Below are 21,734 nucleotides of genomic sequence, written 5' to 3'. Positions count from 1 at the left end.
CATTCAGAGAGAGAAACAGGAGACTGAGGTACTGAGCCTCTTCTGGAAGAGCCTGCTGCCTGCTGCCTACCTGACCAACTTACCAATGAACACCCATCCACTCACAGCATAGAGTAGTGTGTCTCTCTCTCTCTGCCTTGCTCTGACTGCTTTACCAATGAACATTTACTGCATTCTCTGCTTTTGGCTGTGTCTGGCTGGCTGCCAGTGTCACGCATAACCGTTTGTGACACCCATTTCCCCCTGGCCAGGGAGGAAGAATGGAGAATGGCTGGATGGTGTTGGGAGGAAGACTAGCTGGGGGGATGGAAGGGTGAAGGTTGGGGTTGTATCTCCGGGTTCTCTCACAGCGTTTCATCCTAACCTGAACCAATGGGATTATTGAAGAGGAAAATACACTTTATTCGAATGAGAATAAAGTGAAACATAAAATTAAAAAAACGTATTTAATTTGGGAATACAATGAATAATGAGTTTTGGTTATTTTCTCTTTTAAGAGCAAGATGGAGACACAGAGAGATATGTGGCGTGCCATAGACGTCTCAGGGAAATGTAATGATGGTAGAAAATAACTGAAATGAAGGACTAACCCTTTGCTTTAGCCATGGTCTACTGCAGTGAACTAATGAGAACACTGTGTTTCCCCCCCCCCCCTCTCTTCTCTACTTCTTGAGACCTAGGGTGTATCCTAAACAGCGCCCTATTCCCTACATAGTGCACTACTTTTGACAAGGGCCCTAGTGCGCTATATAGGGAATAGGGTGCTAAGTAGTGCGCTATATAGGGAATAGGGTGACATTTGGGATTCATACCTAGCCTGATCTTACTCATAGCCTGTTTATGTCCTGTCAGTGCTCTCTCGTCATGTCTCATGCCTTGAGCAATGAATGACACGATACTTTGGTCAAATGTGTACGCATCTAGACAGTCACAGAGTAAATATCGGTATGGAGGAGCAAAGGGGCAAATCAGGACACTTGTCCCAAACTTCTCTCCGTCTAAGTGCGGCTAGCTCATAGGTCCTCCTTCTGAACAGAGTTACTTTTCCATATCTAATCTAGAGTATGTGTTTAAAACGTTCTGAACAGAGTTACTTTTCCATATCTAATCTAGAGTATGTGTTTAAAACGTTCTGAACAGAGTTACTTTTCCATATCTAATCTAGAGTATGTGTTTAAAACGTTCTGAACAGAGTTACTTTTCCATATCTAATCTAGAGTATGTGTTTAAAACGCTTTCTCTTTGTTTACCCTATCCCAAACCTTAACCACTCGGAATAAATATATGCCTTAAGGTTAACCCTAATGCCTGAAATTAATCAAAATCTCGGGAATGAATTCCTTAACTTAAAAATATGCCTTAATTAACGGCCAATAACTACATAATTTACTGACGGCCCAACACTCCATAATTAAATGGTCGGGCCATGTCTCTGTTGCTGCAGTTATGATTATGTATGGAGTTTCCTTTTGACGTTGAGTGGGTATTGTTTATTAAATATTTTTTTTTACATTTGTGCATTCAGAATAATTATCATATTATTATAGAACCTTATTGAGGTTGCTAGGCTTAGATTTTGTGTTAAACGCTCTACAACAAAGCTTTCTTAGTGTCCAACAAGCTTTCTCTGCCCTTAACCTTGTTCTGAACACCTCCAAAACAAAGGTCATGTGGTTTGGTAAGAAGAATGTCCCTCTCCCCACAGGTGTGATTACTACCTCTGAGGGTTTAGAGCTTGAGGTGGTCACCTCATACAAGTACTTGGGAGTATGGCTAGACGGTACACTGTCCTTCTCTCAGCACATATCAAAGCTGCAGGCTAAAGTTAAATCTAGACTTAGTTTCCTCTGTCGTAATCGCTCCTTTTTCACCCCAGCTGCCAAACTAACCCTGATTCAGATGACCATCCTACCCATACTAGATTACGGAGACGTAATTTATAGATCGGCAGGGAAGGGTGCTCTCGAGCGGCTAGATGTTCCTTACCATTCGGCCATCAGATTTTCCACCAATGCTCCTTATAGGACACATCACTGCACTCTATACTCCTCTGTAAACTGGTCATCTCTGTATACCTGTCGCAAGACCTACTGTTTGATGCTTATTTATAAAACCCTCTTAGGGCTCACTCCCCCCTATCTGAGATATCTACTGCAGCCCTCATCCTCCCCATACAACACCCGTTCACTCCCCCCCATCTGAGATATCTACTGCAGCCCTCATCCTCCACATACAACACCCGTTCACTCCCCCCTATCTGAGATATCTACTGCAGCCCTCATCCTCCACATTCAACACCCGTTCTGTCAGTCACATTCTGTTAAAGGTCCCCAAAGCACACACATCCCTGGGTCGCTCGTCTTTTCAGTTCGCTGCAGCTAGCGACTGGAACAAGCTGCAACAAACACTCAAACTGGACAGTTTTATCTCAATCTCTTCGTTCAAAGACTCAATCATGGACACTCTTACTGACAGTTGTGGCTGCTTTGCGTGATGTATTGTTGTCTCTACCTTCTTGACCTTTGTGCTGTTGTCTGTGCCCAATAATGTTTGTACCATGTTTTGTGCTGCTGCCATGTTGTGTTGCTGCCATGTTGTGTTGGTACCATGTTGTTGTCATGTTGTGTCGCTACCATGCTGTGTTGTCATGTGTTGCTGCCTTGCTATGTTGTTGTCTTAGGTCTCTCTTTATGTAGTGTTGTGTTGTCTCTTGTTGTGATGAGTGTTTTGTCCTATATTTAGATGTAATATTTTTTTTTTTTTTATCTCAGCCCCCGTCCCCGCAGGAGGCCTTTTTCCTTCTTTTTAGGCCGTCATTGTAAATAAGAATTTGTTCTTAACTGACCTGCCGTCTTAAATAAAGGTTAAAATAAAAAAATACAAAATACAAAAATACAAAATGTGCCTTGCAGAGTAGAACATATTTAAGCCATTGAAAGGTGAGAGAGAGTAAATTCTCCCTGCCATTTCGCACGCAGATGGAAAGACAACATCATTGGTGGGATCGTTACCCACAAATTATGTTTAAAAGCCGAACACCAAGAAGACCTCAGAGAGATGAAATGATCTTTATTATATATTTATTATACCTTCTGCAATTATACGGATATCAGGTGTACTACCACCAACGTTTTCCAAACACATGAGTGCCTAACTGTCTGTTGTCCCAAATGGCACCCTACATAGGACACCTACAGTATAAAGTAGTGCACTATATAGGGAATAGAGCTCTGGTCTAAAGTAGTGCACTATATAGGGAATAGAGCTCTGGTCTAAAGTAGTGCACTATATAGGGAATAGGGCTCTGGTCTAAAGTAGTGCACTATATAGGGAATAGGGCTCTGGTCTATAGTAGTGCACTATATAGGGAATAGGGCTCTGGTCTATAGTAGTGCACTATATAGGGAATAGATCCCTGATCTAAAGTAATGCACTATATAGGGAATAGGGTGCCCTTTGGGACAGAGCTCTGGCTGGCTGCGGGTGGGCCGGCGTGTGGCTGCGGGTGGGCCGGCGTGTGGCTGCGGTGGGCCGTGCGGTGGGCCGGCGTGTGGCTGCGGGTGGGCCGGCGGGTGGCTGCGGTGGGCCGTGCGGTGGGCAGGCGTGTGGCTGCGGGTGGGCCGGCGTGTGGCTGCGGTGGGCCGGCGTGGGGCTGCGGTGGGCCGTGCGGTGGGCAGGCGTGTGGCTGCGGGTGGGCCGGCGTGTGGCTGCGGTGGGCCGGCGTGGGGCTGCGGTGGGCCGGCATGTGGCTGCGGTGGGCCGGCGTGTGGCTGCGGTGGTATCTCTCTGCTCTGCAGAAACAACCAGATGGGTTTTAGAAATGCTACATTTAATTTTTGTATCATTAGTAGGTTAGCTCACCCCTCATTGGCTTCCCATCTGCTGCCGTTTCAGCCCTCGGATACGTCCCAAGAGGCACCTTATTCCCCATAATAGGGCTCTGGTCAAAAGTAGTGTGCTCCGTATGGAATAGGGTGCAATTTGGGATATGGACCTAGGCCTACATACCATCAGAGTGCAGCAGATCAGAGCCCACAGCTACCGACAGTATTATCTCCGACTTAGACCCTATCCGAGAACCAGAGGACCTGGTACACAAACAGCTTTGCCGAGCCTGCAGGAGCTGTGCTGGTAGGTTATAACATGTTATAATGTTATTATGGGTCTATCCACAGAGGTTTTCTTCTATCTGTGCTTTGAAGATAAGGTTTGGTAATAACAGAACGAAACGGTAAACGGTAGAAACAGGCCTCACAAAAAAAAAAAATGCATTGGTGACTATGAGCGGGACATAATAAATATGTTGGCACAATGGTGATTTTGGTGGAAGAGCAAACGGAATCACTTTACTCGCCATTTTTTGTTCTGCGTGGTTTTCATGCTTTGAAGAACGGACAGCAGAGAAGTGGAGAAAACGCCCAGGCATCACTCCAGCTGAGTAAGAACACGCTGTGTTTTAGCTGCCTTTTCACTCGCTTGGCGGGGTGGAAGGGGAGAGGTGGGGTCGAAGGGGGAGGTGGGGGTAAAGGGGAGAGGTGGGGTCGAAGGGGGAGGTGGGGGTAAAGGGGAGAGGTGGGGTCGAAGGGGGAGGTGGGGGTAAAGGGGAGAGGCGGGGTCGAAGGGGGAGGTGGGGGTAAAGGGGAGAGGTGGGGTCAAAAGAGGGAGGCGGGGTAAAGGGGGGAGCGGGGGTCAAAGGGGGAGGTGGGGGTAAAGGAGGGAGGTGGGGTGGAAGGGGGGAGGAGGGGGTAAAGAGCTAAAAAGGAGAATATGAATATTGATAGAACCATTTGGTTGAAATAGAGCATGGTAAGTCCACCATGGGTAGTCCTAAACCTCAGTCCCCATCGCCATCGGTTTACAAAGGAAGCATTCATTTTAATACCAGAAAACGAATACTGAGTGTGAAAAACATGTTCCAATCACGTTTCAAATTAAGTGGATTAATAGGAGAGAAAAAAAGCATTTGTTGCTAGTGAATCAAGGATGTGACAATTTTCAGATATTTCAACAGTCACGCATAGCTAACAAAATGTTGGAGGTTAAATCATATTACGTTTCAAACTGTGTCTCTGTGTGAGTGGCACAATCAATTCGTGTAGACCCCCCCCCCCCCCCACCCCTCAAGTTGATGAAAAGCACTAAGCATATAAAACCGTGAGACAAGAGGATGCCCCTGCCTCAAAACCGCAGCGATCTCAGTGGTGGAAATGTTGGACACGGGGAGGGTCGACTTTCAGATGACATTGACGCTATGTAGATGAGAGCGGGGATTTGTGCTCCGTGGAACATCCCTAGCCAAAGTTAGACGGTGCATCGAGGTGAAGAAGCTGCGTCCCTTTTCCGCTGCGTTGTTTCCCCGCTCTGCCCGGCTCGGCTCGGCTCTCTCCTTCAGCACCACCGAGCGAACGGACAGCACCGCTCACCTTTCCCCTTCGGATCTTAGTTTGGTTTTGCTTCTCTTATCTTAAAAATGGAAAATCTTTTCTTCGGTCTGCTCCGGGAGAATCAGTAAGAACACAACTTTTAGATGAACGTACGGATACTATACCATCGCCCAGCAGTTTGACTGTAAGTACTGATTTGACTTTTAAAACAGTGTGGGAAAACTTCCGCGTAATGATCAGAACATTGAACAAAACCGTGTGGACCCGTTTGGGGATACGGAGTTGCGTCTCGGTGGGAAAACAACGGGATTTCAGATCTTACACACGGAGTAGCCTAGTCATATAGTCTATTCGATTGGATACATCGCAACTGTGATATTTTACCAAAACAATAGAAAATAAGTGATGAATCATTTCATCAGGGCAGGTTCCAGGCATAACTGTGATATTTTACCAAAACAATGAATTCCACCAGAAAGCCAGTGGTTAGCCCCTTCATCAGGGCAGGTTCCAGGCATAAGCAACATAAGCGGTTGCTTCAGGTCCCCGGCCACTAGGGGGGCCCCGACCCCCCCCCCCCCCATACTTCCCCAGAAACGTACTATTGAGAGTAAGAATAGTATAATACACGGGGGGGGGGGGGTTTCTACATTTGGTTGTTCAGCAGGTTTTATCTTGTTATGTCAATCAGTACCCATTTTTCCCAGGTTAACTTGTCCACTGATTTGTTGCCGACGTTTAGAAAGTTTGCATAGAAAATTGATCTGCTACGGTACGTTTCTCATTGAACTATCTTGTGTCGATTAAAACGGCTGGACGTAATGACGTCATACATTTAAATGAAAACTTTTTCCGCCAAAAACCTACAATGTCGGATAAAAAGGAAGTGGTTTGTAATTGTTTCCATTTAGGCAAATTGTGCATTAATAAATTGGTGATAGGCTGCATCCTCTCCCAGCTATTTGTTTCATGTCTCAGGTAGCCTACAAAAGCCAGCTTGTTTAGAATACAATAATTGACTAATATTTGCTATATTCTAATAATTCTCATGTGCCGGCGTATCGCCAAAGGTGAAATTTGCGCTGTTGTACATCTGAAATAAATTGGATGGTGAAACTTGCCAGCTAACCAGAAAAGCAAGGAGAAGAAATTCAGGCATTCTTGACAGTGAGGACAATCCTTGTTCTGCAAACAAATATGATTTTTTATAGTTGAAAAATTATTCGGGAATCATAATATATACATAGTTTTAACCGTTTCAATCATAATTTGTCGCAATAAAGAAAGGTAGACAAAATAAAAATCAACCCCTGTTGAAAGGATACATTTTTTTGTCTCCCTTTAGAAAATGTCTCCCATCTCTGCCGTTTTCATTACGCATCTCGCAATTTTTGTTGTTGTTGCAACATCGCTTTTGTTGAATAAACCAACTGCCTGCTGACAGTCACTCAAGTAGCCATAACACATTTTTAGATTAGCCAGCTATCTAAACTTGGCTAAATCCCGAATGGTCAGGGGGCCCTGATCTCCATGGGGCCCCCATTGATTTTGTTAGTCATTCTCACTCAGATATCATTAACAGTGGCATAAGTCATTAGAAAATGTGTAGAGTTGCAGGAAATTAGCTTTAAAACTGTAACAAATTATCTACACCCCATCACAAAATGTGTAGAATTGCAGGAAATGAGCTTTAAAACTGTAACAAATTATCTACACCCCATCATAAAATGTGTAGAATTTCAGGAAATTAGCTTTAAAACTGTAACAAATTATCTACACCCCATCACAAAATGTGTAGAATTGCATGAAATGAGCTTTAAAACTGTAACAAATTATCTACACCCCATCATAAAATGTGTAGAATTTCAGGAAATTAGCTTTAAAACTGTAACAATTTATCTACACCCCATCACAAAATGTGTAGAATTGCAGGAAATGAGCTTTAAAACTGTAACAAATTATCTACACCCCATCACAAAATGTGTAGAATTGCAGGAAATTAGCTTTAAAACCGCAACAAATTATCTACACCCATCACAAAATGTGTAGAATTGCAGGAAATGAGCTTTAAAACTGTAACAAATTATCTACACCCCATCACAAAATGTGTAGAATTTCAGGAAATTAGCTTTAAAACTGTAACAATTTATCTACACCCCATCACAAAATGTGTAGAATTGCAGGAAATGAGCTTTAAAACTGTAACAAATTATCTACACCCCATCACAAAATGTGTAGAATTGCAGGAAATGAGCTTTAAAACGGCAACAAATTATCTACACCCCATCACAAAATGTGTAGAGTTGCAGGAACTTTATAACTAAAACATTTCCTTCCATAGCCCCCCCCCCCCCCAACCAAATCTCGCTTAGCCCCAAAAGGCTGCACATCATTCTACACTTGACTCGTTTTTGAAGTTCCATAATTCATGGTATGTCATCAGCAAATGAAACGTAAGAGAGAGAGATGACGCCTAAAGCTTGGTGCTTACAGGGTCCTTTTGTTTGACTTCTCTTTCTCCATGCCGTCTCATCTCATAAATATCAAATAGCTGAGGGGAAAAACGAGAGATTACCCCCCCCCTCGCCTTTTTTTACTACAGCAATAGAGGCACGGTACTTTTCTAAAAAATAAATGCAGAAAAATACCAAAAGCATGACGTTGCCAAGCCCAATGTATCTCAAATTACGCATATTTTTTTCTATCAACCAAATTACTGTCTTCTGACGTGCATTATGAATAATTAAAGAACAAATAGGCCTATATATTTAACGTTGAATATGCTACCGCTTCTTCATTGCTTGCTCATTGGGGTTTTAGGCTGGGTTTCCGTAAAGCACTTTGTGACATCAGCTGATGTAAAAAATGGTTTTATACAATACATTTTGATTGATTCATTAATTGATTGAATAATTAACACTAATTTGTAATAATGTGTGGTAATATTCAAACTTCCCATTTATCCTCGTTTTTATTTATAATCTATATTTATTTGTGTGCATTAGCCGTAGCGTGTTAATTAATGCCATTTCCCTTTTTTGTATTAGTGGTTGCGTTGCACAGCAATTAACCCTCCAAATGCTGATTAATTGGACGGTGTAGAAGGACCTGCTTAATGTGCGACGACTTTTAGAGTAACAACGCTGTAAATCACCACTTGGGCTCCCGAGTGGCTCAGCGGTCTAAGGCACTGCATCTCAGTGGTTCGAATCCAGGCTGTATCACATCTGGCCGTGATTGGGAGTCCCATAGGGCAGCGCACAATTGGCCCTAGCGTCGTCCGGGGTAGGCTGTCAATGTAAATAAGAATTTGTTCTTTAACTGACTTGCCTGGTAAAATAAAGGTAAAATAAAAAATAAACATCAAAGGTACATTGCCATAAAACATCTCTTGTCCCCAGCGCCAACAATGCGACTCACTGAAAACGGCTCATTTTCAGCGCTATTGATGCATCAATTTGGTTCTTCCCCATGATAAATCAATATTTAGTAAACATTTAGGGTCCAATCATTATTTTAATGACCTATTTCGTAACATTACTCTCTTGCGCTTTTTTTCCCCCCAGGTGCGGTTTCCTAACTGGCTCGGTGTTCCCGCTTCTTCTCCTGATTTCTTGCCCATCTAACCGTCCCTTGGCTGGGTAACGAACCGCGAAGCTGCTGTCTACGTGGACCGGTGGGGTTAAAATCTTCAGTCCGCCTTCCAGCCTCGTCAAGAAATCAAAATCTAAACAGAGAGACAGAGACATGGCGACGAATGGTACTAAAGGCTCTGATGGACACGTTCTAACGGAGGTGAATGCCGAGCCTAACGACAAACCCAAAACTTTGGTCGTCAAAGTCCAGAAAAAGGAACTTCCCGAAAGAGAAAACTGGACTGGAAAATTTGACTTTCTCCTGTCTTGCGTCGGTTACGCAATTGGACTCGGAAATGTCTGGAGATTCCCTTATCTATGTGGGAAGAACGGAGGAGGTAATCAAAATGTCGGAACTTTTCCGTGTTTTTCAAAAACAAAAGGAGGCTAAATTTGACCTTTCAATTGGCAAATTTGTTCTGGGGCGCAACACTTAAATAATCTCAATGGCACAAGAGCTCCTTTTCTCTCCAGATTGTGCGTAATTACGCGCACATTTATAGGCAACGCTACGAGATCATTCATTTGAGTCGCTGTAGTGTGAAACAAAATAGTGGGTTTATCACTGTATCTCGTTGGATGATTTGAAATGTTAATGGTATATCAAGGCAATGGTTCACTTTTATTCACGATTATATTTATTTGTTTTTTATTTATTTATTTCTTTTATTCACGATTATATTTATTTGTTTACTTACCTTTCACCTTTCATTCAGGGGCCTTCTTGATTCCCTACTTTTTGACGCTCATATTTGCTGGTATGCCCCTGTTTCTGCTCGAAACGTCCCTCGGTCAGTACACATCGATTGGAGGGCTTGGAGTGTGGAAACTGGCTCCAATGTTTAAAGGTAAATCAAAACCCCTTGTTTAGGTAAACCGGAAATACATCACGTTATATAAGACAAATAGCTGTCCTCAAATACTCTTCTTGCTGGTTGACCATAAACGCCAGAACAATGTGTATTTCTGTGCATGTCTCCTGTCCCCGATCGTTTTAACAGATCAAACTTTTATATTTAACTAATGCTATTATATCTATATTTTTCTCTAATTATTTCATTTTGTATTAAATCACAGTATATAAATACCTCATTCCTAATCTCCGTTTTCTAGGTGTTGGTCTTGCAGCTGCAGTGCTTTCTTTCTGGCTAAATATTTATTACATTGTCATCATTGCCTGGGCCATATACTATTTGTGGTCCTCCTTTACTACCGTGAGTATGATAGTCAGGTAAAAAAAAAGAAAGATGAATGAATTCATTGAATGTTTAAAAAAAAAAGAAAACACATTTCCCAAATGAATATCTTTAGGTGGCATGACATTGCAAATGTCGGGGCAGTTTGATGATACAGATAAACTGTTTCTTGTATGCGTAGTTAATTCCAAGATATCGAATTTGGCCGTTATTACCCCTTCAACAAATGAGGTGCATGACATTTGAAAGCGTTTGGCAACATTTACAAAAATGAGAGAGAGAGAGAGAGAGAGAGAGAGAGAGAGAGAGAAAAAAAACCTTGCCTTTGTTATTGCAGGAGCTACCATGGCAATCATGTGGAAATTCTTGGAACACAGAGCGGTGTTACACCAACTACAGCATCCTGAACGCTGCCAACCTCACCAGCGCTGTTCAGGAATTCTGGGAGTAAGAACAAGTATTTTTTTATTTACATGTTATTTTGTTGGTTTTTCGCCTGCAGTGTTACTAAAAACTTGACCTTTCAATCTGCAAATTTGTTGTAAATAATAAATAAATAAGTCATGGGGTTGAAAAAGGATTTCTAAATACATTTCATTGACTGGTAGATTGGTTGATTGATTGTGTTGTCCTATAGACGTAACATGCACCAGTTAACAGATGGTCTGGAGAAGCCTGGGGAGATCAGAGCACCTCTGGCCATCACGCTGGCCATCGCCTGGGTCCTCGTCTATTTCTGTATCTGGAAAGGTGTCGCTTGGACTGGGAAGGTAACTGACCCACCAGGGGAATCGTGACATTCGATTTTGGCCGCCGTTTTGGGGGTTAATACAGCATGCTCCCCCCTTCCCGGCTTATTTGCAAAAGTAGGAGGCATGTCTAAAGATTCAAAATCCATAGAGAAACCTTTGACTGAATAAAAAACCGACAGTTGATCTGTGCCTGGGCCCTGTCTCTAATAATGAGTGTTAAGTCATTAAATGCATCTGTTTAAAGGTCAACTGCCCCTTAGAACCAACTTGTTCTTGTTTTAAACAGCTTATATGTGGCATCCTTATGAGTCAGAAACATTCATATTAGTGTCAAAATTGACTTCAAAGTGTAAATAGGATAATTTTGGTCATAAAGTCCAGTCTCGTCCCAATTAACCGAGTTTTGTAAGTGAGTATGGATTATGGAGTAGGATCATGCCACTTGCCCAGTGTCCACTGACATGAGAGAAGCAGCTGTGCTGGTTGCCCTCGACTCAGCCGGTTGTGCTCTATCCAATCATAACGGCCAGAACATCCAGACAGTGACATAGACTTGCTCAGTACCTCAGCGCTTCAGACTTTTACATAAGACAACACGTCACCAATGCTATGTTGAAATAACCCGAAGCCCTTTATATGGAGTGGTCACTTGCTGATGTGTTTGATTGTGTCTATCACTCAACGTCTGCTACTTTTCTGGGCAAAATGAGAATTGAGACGATCAGAGCTCACTTGTATCCCAACTGCAACTTGTTATGTAATATGATTCCCTCTGAAACACTACCAGATAGACTGACACTCTGGTAAATAGATAGTGAGAAAGTTGTAAAAAAAAATGGCACCAAAGTACACAGGGTCACCACTCGCCAGTGACTTAATAAGGTGATTGTGGCCTGGTTGCTTCATTGTGCCTGCTAGCTACTGACTATTTTAAAGAAGTGTCTATTTTGAGGAAGTGGTTATGTTGTTGCTACGTTGAATCAGGAAGGACAAACAACAGTAACCACCAGGGCACGATATGAGAACATAATACACCCCCCCCCGAAAACCAAACTCTCATTTGGCTTCAGTCATGGCCTTTCTGTAGCCTGCAGACAAATGACCAAATCGCCCTCATGGGTAGAATGTTATTCATATTTTTCATAATTTCATAATTAATTTCAAAAAAATAAGTTTAAAAAAAATGCTTTGAAAATCTGGTGTTTCTATGTCAAACGTTTTTGTTATATTTCAGTCTTCTGTGAGGTATATAAAGTGTAATACTGTGATGCGAACTCAAAATGTAATACATTTTAACTCTGACGTGGTTGGCGGCAGGTATATCTGACGTGGTTGGCGGCAGGTAGCCTAGTGGTTAGAGTGTAGTGGCGGCAGGTAGACTAGTGGTTAGAGTGTAGTGGCGGCAGGTAGACTAGTGGTTAGAGTGTAGAGGCGGCAGGTAGCCTAGTGGTTAGAGTGTAGTGGCGGCAGGTAGCCTAGTGGTTAGAGTGTAGTGGCGGCAGGTAGCCTAGTGGTTAGAGTGTAGTGGCGGCAGGTAGACTAGTGGTTAGAGTGTAGTGGCGGCAGGTAGCCTAGTGGTTAGAGTGTAGTGGCGGCAGGTAGCCTAGTGGTTAGAGTGTAGTGGCGGCAGGTAGCCTAGTGGTTAGAGTGTAGTGGCGGCAGGTAGCCTAGTGGTTAGAGTGTAGGGGAGGCAGGTAGCCTAGTGGTTAGAGTGTAGTGGCGGCAGGTAGCCTAGTGGTTAGAGTGTAGGGGAGGCAGGTAGCCTAGTGGTTAGAGTGTAGTGGCGGCAGATAGACTAGTGGTTAGAGTGTAGTGGCGGCAGGTAGCCTAGTGGTTAGAGTGTAGTGGCGGCAGGTAGCCTAGTGGTTAGAGTGTAGTGGCGGCAGGTAGCCTAGTGGTTAGAGTGTTGGACCAGTAACTGAAAAGTTGCAAGATCAAATCCCTGAGCTGACATGGTAAAAATGCCGTCATTGAAAATAAGAATTTGTTCATAACTGACTTGGTACAGGTGTCTTCTTATTGTTAAGCCCATAACCGTGTGTGTGTGAGGTGTATACTTTTGTTTCCAAGTAGATTTGTTTAAGACTACCCAGAAACACTGTGTCGCCCTGAAAATAGCCCACTGCTATAAATGAATGAGCAATCTTCAAAACTAGGCCACAACAGGAAGTGCAGTCACCCTTGAAGTCAGTGTTTGCATAATTCCATTGTTTTATATTATAACAAGAGTCTCCCTCCCTCCCTGTTTCAGGTGGTGTACTTTTCAGCGACGTACCCCTACTTCATGCTCTTCATTCTCTTCTGCCGCGGCATCACTCTTCCTGGAGCCATCGATGGAATCCTCTTCTATATCACGCCCAACTTTGAAAAGCTCAAGGAATCAGAGGTAGCTAGCCTTTATCAGTGAGCAGATACAGAGGTAGCTAGCCTTTATCAGTGAACAGATACAGAGGTAGCTAGCCTTTATCAGTGAACAGATACAGAGGTAGCTAGCCTTTATCAGTGAACAGATACAGAGGTAGCTAGCCTTTATCAGTGAACAGATACAGAGGTAGCTAGCCTTTATCAGTGAACAGATACAGAGGTAGCTAGCCTTTACCAGTGAGCAGATACAGAGGTAGCTAGTCTTTATCAGTGAACAGATGCAGAGGTAGCTAGCCTTTATTAGAATCAGAGGTAGCTAGCCTTTATCAGTGAGCAGATACAGAGGGAGAATGGATGCTGATTGCTGCGTGTGATGCTGTGAGTTACAGTTTGTTCTGACTTGCAGTGTGTTTTGAATAGCAGTGTGTTTTGACTTGCTGTGTGTTATGACTTGCTGTGTGTTTTGACTTGCTGTGCGTTTTGACTTGCAGTGTGTTTTGACTTGCAGTGTGTTTTGACGTGCAGTGCGTTTTGACTTGCAGTGTGTTTTGACTCTCTGTCTCTCCGTCTCTCTGTTCTTGTAAGGTGTGGTTGGATGCTGCCACTCAGATCTTCTTCTCCTATGGGCTTGGGCTGGGATCACTGATTGCTCTGGGAAGCTACAACCCATTCAATAATAATGTTTACAGGTAGGTTTATATCTTTAACACCACTCAATCCAGCTCTTTACTGCGGCTTACATTCTGCCTCGGCCAATGATGTGTGGACCTATGTCAATGGATTCTGCTGTGTGTGTGTGTGTGTGTGTGTGTGAGAGAGAGAGAGAGAGAGAGAGAGAGAGAGAGAGAGAGAGAGAAAAAACACATCTGTCAGCTGCCACTTCATCTCTGTCTCTCTCCATTTTATATCCTGGCAATGAACGAACAAATACCCCATCTCTAAAATGAATGGGCCAATCCATTGACATTGCAGTAAGGCTCGGCTATAGAATGCAAAACCCTCCCTCCCTCCCTCCCTCCCTCCCTCCCTCCCTCCCTCCCTCCCTCCCTCCCTCCCTCCCTTCCAAAACAAATGTGCTGTGGTTTGATAAGGCTTCCATATCAGTGTGACAACAGCCATTCCAAACCCATGCTTTTTTTTTTGTGTCTTTTCTCTCCATCTCCCTGCAGAGATTCTGTCATTGTGTGCTGCATCAACTCGTTCACCAGCATGTTCGCTGGCCTAGTCATCTTCTCCATTGTGGGCTTCATGGCCAACGTGACTAAGAGGCCTATAATAGAAGTAGCAGCCTCAGGTAATTACCGTTTCACTATTGATAAAGATCTTTAATGGAACAATATACCGCATTGATGCCGTGCGTACACGATTTCGCCATGAATTCGCCACAATTTTTGCCATCTCAGACTAATTTTCATGACTAAGGTGAAAATTGATTAACTTTTTTTTTTGAAAATTTTTAAGATGGTCATACCAAGGATCATTTAGCTATTTGATTTTAAGTTTTAGGACCCCTCAGGTATCAACATTTATATACATATATATTTTTTGATGAAACATTGAATTTGGCCTTACTGCTATTAGCCAATAGAAACGCAGTGAATAACAGATTCACTACATGGATAAACAGATAGTCCTTACTGTTATTAGCCAATAGAAACGCAGTGAATAACAGATTCACTACATGGATAAACAGATAGTCCTAAAACATATCTAAAGGAAGTTTGTTCTGAAGTGTCTGTCCTATAGCTGAGAGATATGACACAGATCAGGAACTACAGTACCAGTCAAAAGTTTATTAGTGAAGACATCAAAACTATGAAATAACACATATGGAATCATGTAGTAACCCCAAAAAGTGTTAAACAAATCAAAATATATTTTAGATTCTTCAAAGTAGCCACCGTTTGCCTTGATTACAGCTTTGCACACTCTTGGCATTCTCTCAACCAGCTTCATGAGGAATGCTTTTCCAACAGTCTTGGAGGAGTTCCCAGATATGCTGAGCACTTGTTGGCTGCTTTTCCTTCAATCTGCGGTCCATTTCAACTGGGTTGAGTGATTGTGTAGGCCAGGTCATCTGATGCAGTACTCCATCACCCTCCTCGATCAAATAGCCTTTATACAGCCTGGAGGTGTGTTTTGGGTCATTGTCCTATTGAAAAATAAATTATAGTCCCACTAAGCGCAAACCAGATGGGATGGCGTATCACTGCATAATGCTGTGGTAGCCATACTGGTTAAGTGTGCCTTGAATTCTAAATAAATCACCAACAGTGTCACCAGCAAAGCACCATCACACCACCTCCTCCATGCTTCACGGTGGGAACCACACACGAGGAGATCATCTGTTCACCTACTCTGCGTCTCACAAAGACACGGTGGTTGGAACCAAAAATCTCAAATTTGGACTCATTAGACCAAAGGATAGATTTCCACCTGTGTAATGTCCATTTCTCGTGATTCTTGGCCCAAGCAAGTACCTTCTTCTTATTGGTGTCCTTTAGTAGTGGTTTCTTTACAACAATTAGGCCATGAAGGCCTGATTCACGCAGTCTCCTCTGAACAGTTGATGCTTAGATGTGTCTGTTACATGAACTCTGTGAAGCATTTATTTGTGGTGCAATCTGAGGTGAAGTTAACTCTAATGAACTTTTAACAAGGAACACCTGTTAATTGAAATGCATTCCAGGTGACTACCTCATGAAGCTGGTTGAGAGAATGCCAAGATTGTGCAAAGCTGTCATCAAGCCAAAGGGTGGCTACTTATAAGAATCTCAAATATAAAATATATTTTAATTTGTTTAACACTTTTTTTGGTCACTACATGATTCCATATGTGTTATTTCATAGTTTGATGTCTTCACTATTATTCTACAATATAGAAAATAGTACAAATAAAGAAAAACCCTTGAATGAGTAGGTGTGTCCAAACTTTTGACTGGTACTGTACATACTGTATATACAGTGAGGGAAAAAGTATTTGATCCCCTGCTGATTTTGTACGTTTGCCCACTGACAAAGAAGTTATCAGTCTATAATTTTAATGGTAGGTTTATTTGAACAGTGAGAGAAAAAAATCCAGAAAAACGCATGTCAAAAATGTTATAAAATGTTATATAAAGGGAAATAAGCATTTGACTCCCTCTCAATCAGAAAGATTTCTGGCTCCCAGGTGTCTTTTATACAGGTAACGAGCTGACACTCTTAAAGGAGTGCTCCTAATCTCAGTTTGTTACCTGTATAAAAGACACATGTCCACAGAAGTAATCTATCAATCAGATTCCAAACTCTCCACCATAGCCAAGACCAAAGAGCTCTCCAAGGATGTCAGGGACAAGATTGTAGACCTACACAAGGCTGGAATGGGCTACAAGACCATCGCCAAGCAGCTTGGTGAGAAGGTGACAACAGTTGGTGCGATTATTCGCAAATGGAAGAATCACAAAAGAACTGTCAATCTCCCTCGGCCTGGGGCTCCATGCAAGATCTCACCTCGTGGAGTTGCAATGATCATGAGAACGGTGAGGAATCAGCCCAGAACTACCCAGAACAGAGGATCTTGTCAATGATCTCAAGGCAGCTGGGACCATAGTCACCAAGAAAACAATTGGTAACACACTACGCCGTGAAGGACTGAAATCCTGCAGCGCCCGCAAGGTCCCGCTGCTCAAGAAAGCACATATACATGCCCGTCTGAAGTTTGCCAATGAACATCTGAATGATTCAGAGGACAACTGGGTGAAAGTGTTGTGGTCAGATGAGACCAAAATGGAGCTCTTTGGCATCAACTCAACTCGCAGTGTTTGGAGGAGGACGAATGCTGCCTATGACCCCAAGAACACCATGCCCACCGTCAAACATGGATGTGGAAACATTATGCTTTGGGGGTGTTCTTCTGCTAAGGGGACAGGACAACTTCACCGCATCAAAGGGATGATGGATGGGGCAATGTACCGTCAAATCTGGGTGAGAACCTCCTTCCCTCAGCCAGGGCATTGAAAATGGGTCGTGGATGGGTATTCCAGCATGACAATGACCCAAAACACATGGCCAAGGCAACTAAGGAGTGGCTCAAGAAGAAGCACATTAAGGTCCTGGAGTGGCCTAGCCAGTCTCCAGACCTTAATCCCATAGAAAATCTGTGGAGGGAGCTGAAGGTTTGAGTTGCCAAACGTCAGCCTCGAAACCTTAATGACTTGGAGAAGATCTGCAAAGAGGAGTGGGACAAAATCCCTCCTGAGATGTGTGCAAACCTGGTGGCCAACTACAAGAAACGTCTGACGTCTGTGATTGCCAACAAGGGTTTTGCCACCAAATACTAAGTCATGTTTTGCAGAGGGGTCAAATACTTATTTCCCTCATTAAAATGCAAATCATTTTATAACATTTTTGACATGAGTTTTTCTGGATTTTTTTGTTGTTATTCTGTCTCTCACTGTTCAAATAAACCTACCATTAAAATTATAGACTGATCATTTCTTTGACAGTGGGCAAACATACAAAATCAGCAGGGGATCAAATACTTTTATCCCTCACTGTATATACATATTTATTATCATTATATATATAATTTTTTTAACCCCTTATTTTAGGCACTTAACTATCTCCATATATACTTCCATTCATTTTTTAAACTGGTACCTGGCTTCCTTCGGACTAGTCTTGTGAAGCTTGTGGGCATCTTAGACATATACATGTTCCTGGGAGTCTCACCTTTCCACAGAGGAAAGTCTCAGCTTTCAGTGTGAGCCCCAGTGGGAGTCTCACCTTTCCATATTAGTCTGTAGCCCAACCTGTTCAGACGCTACAGACAGAAGTTGGAAGAACGGCTGTACCGACGTCAGACGATACCCGTGAGCTTGCGGGGCTTTGGACATCGACTCTAGGGGGTTGGTTAGGGTTAAGTTTAAAATCAGACTTTAATAAGAAGATATATTTCAGAAAGAGGCAGGGTTTAGCCATGTTTATGATTTAATGGCTGTGGTAACTAGTGGCGACCCAACATGCACCGTGTGGATCGAGGTAATGGAAGACTGACTGGTGGAGCTGTGGAGACAACGTCCTAGCAGCCTTTTAAAATATTAAACGTTTTTGTATAACGTCCGATTACTTACATGTAATATAAAGTCCATATTGGTCACATCTGCCCATCCATTCTGCACCTCTGTCTCTTTTTTTTGGATGTTTCTGCACACAATAATGTGAACACTTAGTACGTACAGCAACAGCTGTCTGCATGTCGGCATGGGCAGGATCGACTAGGGAATCAGTGTGTAATGTGAGCACCCACTTCCTGTGGTTGAGGGCGGACGGAGGTAAAGATTTGTTAAATCGGGAAATGTGAGCAACTCCAAGTTGTTCAGATTTTAGAAGTGGTGTCGTGTATGTCCACTACTGAGCTAATATAAAACAAAATATATAATATATAATATATATAATAACCAGCCTACTGAACTAATATTAAACTAAATATATAATATATAATGTCCAGCATTAGCCTACTGAACTAATTTTAAACTAAATATATAATATATAATGTATAATGTCCAGCATTAGCCTACTGTACTAATATTAAACTAAATATATAATATATAATATATAATGTCCAGCATTAGCCTACTGTACTAATATTAAACTAAATATATAATATATAATGTCCAGCATTAGCCTACTGAGCAAAAAATGTGAGAAAATCATAGAGGGACGGTAGGATATCCTTTCCACCATACCTATGGAACCAGATACAGTGTGCTTCCATATAGGCTTACCTGTGATTTAGTATGGCTGCGTTTACACAGGCAGCGCAATCAGGATCTTTTGCCAAATTATTGGCCAAAGAACTGATCTGATTGGTCAAAAGATCAATTAGTGACAACAACAAAAAATATCTAAATTGTGCTGCCTGTGTAAACTCAGCATATGCTATATAAATAAATATATTGCCTATACCTATGGGCCATCAAATAAGTTTTAAATCACGATCCTGTATGTGTATTTTAACAGGACCGGGAGACATAATCCTGTCTCTAAGTGCCTGTCTGTGTTGTGTTGCAGGTCCTGGCTTGGCGTTCTTGGCCTACCCTGAGGCAGTAACCCAGCTGCCTATCTCTCCTCTCTGGGCGATTCTCTTCTTCTCCATGCTGCTGATGCTGGGAATCGACAGTCAGGTGAGGGAACAACAGCCATTTGGAGTTTGTGTTTGTTGTGTTGTTGTGTTGTTGTGTTGTCCTGTGTTGTTGTTGTGTTGTCCTGTGTTGTTGTTGTGTTGTCCTTTGTTGTGTTGTTATGTTGTCCTGTGTTGTTGTGTTGTTGTGTTGTCCTGTGTTGTTGTGTTGTCCTTTGTTGTGTTGTTGTGTTGTCCTGCGTTATGTTGTCCTGTGTTGTGTTGTTGTGTTGTCCTGTTGTGTTGTCCTGTGTTGTGTTGTTGTATTGTGTTGGACCATGGATATGCAGTAGTATTATCCATCTAATACAGTGTGTGTTGTATAGTAGTGTACTGTGGAGGTATAGTATTATATGTGTTGTATAGTAGTGTACTGTGGAGGTATAGTATTATATGTGTTGTATAGTAGTGTACTGTGGAGGTATAGTATTATATAATGTGTTGTATAGTAGTGTACTGTGGAGGTATAGTATTATATAATGTGTTGTATAGTAGTGTACTGTGGAGGTATAGTATTATATAATGTGTTGTATAGTAGTGTACTGTGGAGGTATAGTATTATATGTGTTGTATAGTAGTGTACTGTGGAGGTATAGTATTATATAATGTGTTGTATAGTAGTGTACTGTGGAGGTATAGTATTATATGTGTTGTATAGTAGTGTACTGTGGAGGTATAGTATTATATGTGTTGTATAGTAGTGTACTGTGGAGGTATAGTATTAATAATGTGTTGTATAGTAGTGTACTGTGGAGGTATAGTATTATATAATGTGTTGTATAGTAGTGTACTGTGGAGGTATAGTATTATATGTGTTGTATAGTAGTGTACTGTGGAGGTATAGTATTCCCAGCAAACCAAAGTTGTTTCTGTGAAAGTTCCCGGAACATTTTGTTACGTTGCGTCAAATGGTCTCATATCACAAAAACGGTTCGGTTGTGGTAATGATTGTACCATGTTTGTATAAAACATTCGCCTGATGTTGCAAGAACGTTCCCAGAACACATTTTGTCTGTTTGTTTTATTACATTACCTGGCAACCTAATGAGAACGTTTGTGGAATGTTCTGTGGTGGTTGTTACAGATGTTGTGCACAACGGTTTTAGTAAATGTTAGGAGAACATTCTAATGATATTTAATTTCAACAACAAAAAATCTGACAAATCTATTTCAGATTGTTATCGAAAACGTTCTTTGAATGTTTTTGGGATGTTACCATCTTAATGTTAGATGAAACCATTTCTAAAACTTAATGGGAATTTTAGCTAATGTTCTTGGAATGTTCCCGGTTTGCTGGGGTTATCTAATTTGTTATCTTCTGTGTAGTTCTGCACGGTGGAGGGCTTCATTACTGCGTTGGTGGATGAGTTCCCCAGGGCTCTGAGAGGAAGAAGAGAACTCTTCATCGCTGCCGTCTGCCTGGTCTCTTATATCATCGGCCTGTCCAACATCACACAGGTACAGTGCACACACACACACACACACACACACACACACACACACACAATGATATACAAAACAACACTACATTACAAAAGAAAACATGGTCTGACACCACTGGGTCTGACTGACACCCTCTCAGTGGGCAAAACTGGTTGAAAAGACGTCAGGCTTCAACCAGATAACAACCAAAGCTGTCTTTCTCAGACGCCTTGATGTCGTCATGAAAAGACGTCTTTATCTGGTTGTAATCTCGACATTGCTTCAGCCAGAAAACCCAATTTCAACCAGAAAATGACGTCACTCTAATGTCCCATGCCAGATATTGCCAGCTGAGATTAGTCTTCATGCTGTATTGTATAGGGGGGGAGGGACTGCTCTTTCATGGTGACTTGTATTGTGATGTAATGGCAGTGTAGTTAACTTTATCTGTCTGTTTATCTATAAGTTAGATAGTTGTACTTATACTTTAACTGTCTGTTAGATAGATGTACTTATACATTATCTGTGAGTTAGATAGATGTACTTATAATTTATCTGTCTGTTTATCTGTCAGTTAGATAGATGTACTTATAATTTATCTGTCAGTTAGATAGATGTACTTATAATTTATCTGTCTGTTTATCTGTCAGTTAGATAGATGTACTTATATTTATCTGTCTGTTTATCTATCAGTTAGATAGTTGTACTAATACTTTATTTTCTTTATACTAATACGTCTATCGATCTGTTATCACTAGCAGGGCAGGGATCAATTCCATCTCAGTTCCAGTCAATTCAGGAAATACACTGCCATTTCA

The 21,734-nt window shown here is 42.0% G+C and overlaps 1 protein-coding gene across 2 annotated transcripts in view; it reads left to right on the top strand.

Moving 5' to 3' along the window:
- slc6a1b (solute carrier family 6 member 1b) overlaps positions 1-21,734 on the top strand; it is a 74,237-nt gene that overhangs the window by 42,242 nt on the left and 10,261 nt on the right. Inside the window, exons 1-11 of one of the 2 annotated variants that reach the window (XM_029692811.1) lie at positions 5,182-5,568; positions 8,951-9,357; positions 9,736-9,867; positions 10,133-10,233; positions 10,553-10,662; positions 10,853-10,985; positions 13,219-13,353; positions 13,917-14,020; positions 14,501-14,625; positions 19,386-19,498; positions 20,821-20,952. In XM_029692811.1, coding sequence (XP_029548671.1) covers positions 9,132-9,357; positions 9,736-9,867; positions 10,133-10,233; positions 10,553-10,662; positions 10,853-10,985; positions 13,219-13,353; positions 13,917-14,020; positions 14,501-14,625; positions 19,386-19,498; positions 20,821-20,952 — 1,311 coding nt within the window. In that variant the 5' untranslated portion in view covers positions 5,182-5,568; positions 8,951-9,131. Of the gene's footprint in view, positions 1-5,181; positions 5,569-8,950; positions 9,358-9,735; positions 9,868-10,132; positions 10,234-10,552; positions 10,663-10,852; positions 10,986-13,218; positions 13,354-13,916; positions 14,021-14,500; positions 14,626-19,385; positions 19,499-20,820; positions 20,953-21,734 lie in introns of those variants that run through there. The other variant, XM_029692812.1, reaches the window with a different exon arrangement.

This window comes from Salmo trutta, chromosome 16 (assembly GCF_901001165.1).
Source record: "Salmo trutta chromosome 16, fSalTru1.1, whole genome shotgun sequence".
Taxonomy (NCBI): Eukaryota; Metazoa; Chordata; class Actinopteri; order Salmoniformes; family Salmonidae; genus Salmo; species Salmo trutta.
This window is presented reverse-complemented; position numbering and strand designations above follow the sequence as displayed.